The 6,000-nt window shown below is 32.1% G+C and overlaps 1 protein-coding gene across 3 annotated transcripts in view; it reads left to right on the top strand.

Annotated features, from left to right (window-relative positions):
- Positions 1-689: 689 nt before the first annotated feature.
- Positions 690-6,000, top strand: part of LOC137648930 (cytosolic 10-formyltetrahydrofolate dehydrogenase) — a 51,405-nt gene continuing 46,094 nt past the window's right edge. For 2 of the 3 annotated variants that reach the window (XM_068382122.1, XM_068382121.1), the window contains exon 1: positions 690-1,057. In XM_068382122.1, the coding sequence (XP_068238223.1) occupies positions 1,013-1,057 (45 nt within the window). In that variant the 5' untranslated portion in view covers positions 690-1,012. Of the gene's footprint in view, positions 1,058-1,508; positions 1,534-6,000 lie in introns of those variants that run through there. The other variant, XM_068382123.1, reaches the window with a different exon arrangement.

The following is a 6,000-nucleotide window of genomic DNA, read 5'->3' as shown; positions in this document are numbered from 1 at the left end:
TATTGGCTTATATTCGAATGTTTGTTGAGGACATTCCACGCGTGGTGATGCAGTATCTGCAAGCGAGTGCATTTGCCAATAGCTTGTGCGTTACATTTTAAATGCAAGATCACTGCTGTGACCCAACTCTGCCTATTTTTATCATTTCCAATATCGACTCTTTCATAATATCAATTTTAAAATTATTACTATTTTTTTTTTTGCTTGGATTGCTCTGGGAAGGTCGTGTGTTTAATAAATTTCTCTTTGGGAGAGAGTAAAAGAATGTGGTCTTAGGTGGAAATCATATATATATATATATATATATATATATTCTTGAATTATTGTTTGAAGCTCGCGGGTTTCATAAATTTCTCTGGGAGAGTGAAAGAATGTGGTCTTAAGTAGAAATCAGTATATATATATATATATATATATATATATATATATATATATGTATATATATATATATATATATATGTATATATATATATATATATGTATATATATATATATATACTGTATATATTGTGGGTATATTTTTTAAACTATTTAACTGACGTGTCTGTGATATGTCAAGAGCTTTCACTCGTGCATTACTGGTTATATCAGGAAAATAAATATTGACGACACGTGGCCGAACAACTCCAATGAAAAAAAAAACAAAAAAACAAAAGAAGACTTAAAGTTTAATTTCTGATTTACAGATAATACATAATACTGATAAATAAAAATATTTATTAATCAACATTTAAAATAGTGAAGGAAAACAAACTAAAAAAGAGAATAGGTTGGTTTGGCAGGCGCCGGATCCCCAAGAAGTGTGACAGTGTGTGTGTGTGAAAATTTGCTCGTTGGACTGAGAGCCAAAATCGGTTGTCTCGCGCTGTTCCAACAGACCCCCGGGCCCCGGGTGCAGCTACTCGCGCTCTATTTTGCTCGTCAGTTGCACCGTTGCAGGCGAGAGATATAGCGAGTGGTGAGGGAAGTATAAAGGGGGGAAGGATATTGACAGCACAACTCCACCACCATCATGTTCGCCTGTTCGCAAATGTACAGGCGGTTTAGCACCAGCCAGGTAAAATCATGAAGAGTTGGCTACCATACAATTGTTTGGATGCCAGCCAAACGTGTTACATAATATTCAGTGTCGTAGTGCATTCATGGTCGTAAAACATATGGATGATTTGACCTTTCAGAATTCCATGCCTTGAAATAATGTGAATTTAATAATTTAATCAATGCTGGATGAAATGTCGCATTGTACGCGTGGAGATTTTTATGTTACTATGGAGTATTATGTTAAAAACCCACCTGTCCAACCAGGACGACAACGTAAGTATGCTTTTTTTGTACATAGCCAAACCAGTTACAACATTCACAAGTGTGCACAGCTAAGACAGCTTGGATGTGAAGTACGTCAGTGGAGAGCGAGGTGGCAAAAGGGCTGTCTGTATTTATAGAAGACCATTATTGTCGTGTTCTCCCGGACTGCACTTAACCCATTCTTCGTTAATATACATTTCTTCCCTTTGAATTAAGAAGATAATTCAAGTAAGTTAAATATTTATATTATAAAGAGTTAATATAGTATTTCATTTAGAAGTAAAAATCTGTCTTAGACAGACAAGCCACGTTGGCTCAGCTGTCTGTTGTTATATGCACTCACTCACTCTCTCTCGGCTCGCAAGACATCGATTTTATATAATCTGGTTTCACTGCGCATGTCCGTAAATAACTTTATAACAGAATGATAATATATCAAGTTATATTAGAGTTAAATAACAGGGTATTCTGAAATCATATTCACAGTACCGGTATTGTTTAAAGTCCAGCTGATTTAGCTAACTTTTTTTTTCTGTTGCGTCACAAGTGTATTTGTTCGCGGGAATTTCAAATGAAACAAATATACGTAGTTTGTATATTTAATGTTTGAAGCTTGTCAATTTACATTGAATGTAAATTTACTCTTATAAGCATTTTACTTATTTTCTTGTCACGTGAACGAATGTCACTGTTAATTCCTTACAGGACAATTTCATTATTTTCACTAATATACTTTTGGTTGTTTATGTAAGTAAATATTTCGATGTTTTTTTTTTTTTTTTACCAGAGAAGGATCTCCTGTTGTCAACAAGAGATTAGACAATAGAAGGGGGAGGGGGGAGCTCTTGGAGGAATTATATTCTTTCAAGGACAGGGTTCTTGAAGGGGGGGGGGTTTGTTGGTGAAGAGTAGCATTGCTCAGCATTTCTTAAGGTTGCTAGCTATGCTATTATTGTTTATAGTTGTTTCTATAGATGTGCTATGTAAGTTGTTATTGGATAAATATACGTGGATTACTCCAATTATGACAATTACATACATAAAAGTAACTGGAATGGTAAATGTGTGTTTTATGGAGAAAATTATGTCTTTGGTGAATTGAATAACAAAAGTTCATTGCCATAGTTTAGGTATGTTTTGTAATAATAGTAAAGGATACATTGCCACTGAAACTCTATCAATATATTGACACGAACTGTATCAGTGCATTGACATTGGAACTGTATTAATACATTAATACTTGAACTTTATGAATGCATTGACACTGGAACTGTATTAATACATTGACACGAACTGTATCAGTGCATTGACACTGAAACTGTATGAATACATTGACACTAGAACTGTATGAATACATTGACACTAGAACTGTGTGAATACATTGACACTAGAACTGTGTGAATACATTGACACTGAAACTGTGTGAATACATTGACACTGAAACTGTGTGAATACATTGACACTGAAACTTAATGAATACATTGACACTGAAACTTAATGAATACATTGACACTGAAACTGTGTGAATACATTGACACTGAAACTGTGTGAATACATTGACACTGAAACTGTGTGAATACATTGACACTGAAACTTAATGAATACATTGACACTGAAACTGTGTGAATACATTGACACTGAAACTTAATGATTACATTGACACTGAAACTTAATGAATACATTGATACTGAAACTTTGTGAATACATTAACACTGGAACTGCATGAATATATTGGCAATGAAACTGTGTGAATACATTGACACAAACTTTATGAATACATCGACACAAACTGTATGAATGTATTGACACGAACTGTATGAATATATTGACGCAAACTGTCTGAATACATTGACATGGAAGCTGTATCAATATATTGACATGAACTGTATGAATATATTGGCACTGAAACTGTATGAATACATTAGCACTGAAACTGTATGAATACATTGGCACTGAAACTGTATGAATACATTGGCACTGAAACTGTATGAATACATTAGCACAAACTGTATGAATACATTAGCACTGAAACTGTATGAATACATTGGCACTGAAACTGTATGAATACATTAGCACTGAAACTGTATGAATACATTGACACTGAAACTTTTGATATTTCTGGGCTATTAAATTAGCTGGTAGGGAGTTTTAAAATAACTATAGTTAATTTTCTGTAATTTTTCTAAATATTTACCTAGTAACCAGGGTTTAGGTAATCACACACACACACACACACACACACACACACACACAGTCTTTTTTGCTACCAAGAGACAATCTTATCTTTCAAATCCCTAAACAGGCTGACATAAGTCTTTTTATAGTTTGTAAATGACATATCTGTTTTGACGTTGTTACTGTTTTTAGAAGGATTTATTGTTAATTTGTTCTCATCATTTATCTATTTCCTTTCATTACTGGGCTATTTTTCCCTATTGGAGCCCTTGGGCTTATAGCATCTTGCTTTTCCAACTAGGGTTGTAGCTTGGCTAGTAGTAATAATATTAATAATAATAAATGTTATGAAATGTATCGATTGCAATCTTGTAATATTATCATGAAAGTAATACTTTGTTTAAACACATTTTTCTCATGATCTTATCCCTGTATTATGATAGATATTAATCATTCATTATTTCCTTTATCTTTCTAGATTTTATTTTATAAGTCATAAGATATAGATTTGTAATGGTTTAATATATGAGATGAAAATAGTTTAAATTCAATTCCAGTTTTATGTTAATGTTTACATGAAATATTCTTAGTTGTTACAACGTTATAATAGTTTCATGCCAGTACGTAAGTAAATAGACGCTTAAACAGGAGAAATGTATGAATGAATATAACAGATTATTAGAATCGCCTATAGGCTTAGATGTTTATTACATCTGCCAACGAAGTTGGGAGGAGGTTATGTGTGTGTGTGTGTTGTGTGTGTTTGTGAACAGCTTCCTGGCCACAATTTGATTCGTAGAGTAATGAAACGCTGGGATTAACTGTTAAGTAAAAATGATGGAAATTGTTACATTTTAGAAGGTCAAGGTCACGGTCAAGCAAAAGGTCGAGAAAGAAGCTGCTGTGGCGGAGGCTTGCACTTTACTGAGTGCCCATATAGAGTTTGCTCAAGACTTTAACTATCCATTCTTGCGTTTTCTTGCTTTAAAATATGAAAAAAAGTGATGATGTTTTTCAATTACTGTAGATGAAACTAATAGAAATATCTAACAATTATATATATGGAACCCGTCTCTGGATAAAAATGATAAAATTTGAGAAGTAATTTTAAAATATTCAGGGCAGTGTGCAGGATTTTCGTATAGATAGTTAATATTTTATTAATATAATCTCATGATTTTTGCAATATACTGCAAGTGTAAACTGAGACAAAAAAGAAAAATTCCCCGAATTTCAATAAGATTCTTTCATAACATTTTCTCTAAACATTCCTTCGGATGTTTTAACAGAATAAACATTTTTTTTATTATCTCATAAGGAATTGAGAAAGAGTTTGTACTGGCTAGTAATACCATACTTACTTTTTAATAAGTTTTAATTAGTTGAAATGTTCTATTGCTTAATTCACTTTTATTATTTGTAATTAAGGGTAAACTCCTTTTCCCCTCTATATTATTATTATTATTATTATTATTATTATTATTATTATTATTATTATTATTATTATTACTAGCTAAGCTACAACCCTAGTTGGAAAAATAAGATACTATAGGCCCAAGGGCTCCAACAGGGAAAAATAGCCCATTGAGGAGGAAAGGAAATGAAATAAATAAACGATCTGAGAAATATTGAACAAATAGAATAAAATATTTTGAAAACAGTAACAACATCAAAACATATTTCATATATAAATTATAAGAAGACTTACGTGTCAGCCTGTTCAGACTAAAAACATTTGCTGCAAGTTTGAACTTTTGAAGTTCAATCGATTCAACTACCCGATTAGGAAGATCATTTCACAACTTGGTCACAGCTGGTATAAAACTTCCATTGATTTAATTTGGAATTATAATTAGCTTTTCAATTTGCAGGGAATAATGATCTTACCTTTATGGATAATTCTTCATATTAAAGACTGTCAATCAAGTTTTTAATAATTAGTATGAATATAATAGATCAAGTACTACACACATGTATTTTGACTTGTGGTTTTGAGCATGTGTTATTGTATAATAATGGTTGAAGAGACTTGAATTATTTTAGAAACATAAACTTTATAATTTTATTTTATTAAGGTAATTTGGAATAGCTACATAAATATGGCTATGATTAGTTTTTTTTTATTATTAATTTAGAAGTACAGTACATTGCAAAGAGTCCCATGACCCAGCCATGATGGTTGGGATATGAAAGGTAAGTTCATTTTTGTTTTCTTACATTCGTCATAGAGCTTCCGGACAACCCAGTCTCTCATTGTGTAAGTTTGATTTTGTTCATAGGGTAGAAGGGACAGAACAGGGTTCATCTTCTATAGTTACTATTGGAGACTTTCCTATAGGAGATCCTCGTAGATCATAAAGCTCAAATTTTCCCCAGTTTTATTCAAAAGTATATTCAGAACTTGACCTAACCTAACCTATTATATACATTTGATTTTTTTTTACATTTCGGCAGTATTTTAAACTTGACTTCCAGTGCCATGTATGAGCAATTACTATTTCCCTTTTAATCTAATAACAA

Source organism: Palaemon carinicauda, chromosome 10 (genome assembly GCF_036898095.1).
Source record: "Palaemon carinicauda isolate YSFRI2023 chromosome 10, ASM3689809v2, whole genome shotgun sequence".
Lineage (NCBI taxonomy): Eukaryota > Metazoa > Arthropoda > Malacostraca > Decapoda > Palaemonidae > Palaemon > Palaemon carinicauda.
The sequence above is the reverse complement of the archived record's forward strand: the minus strand, read 5'-3'. Positions and strand labels throughout refer to the sequence as shown.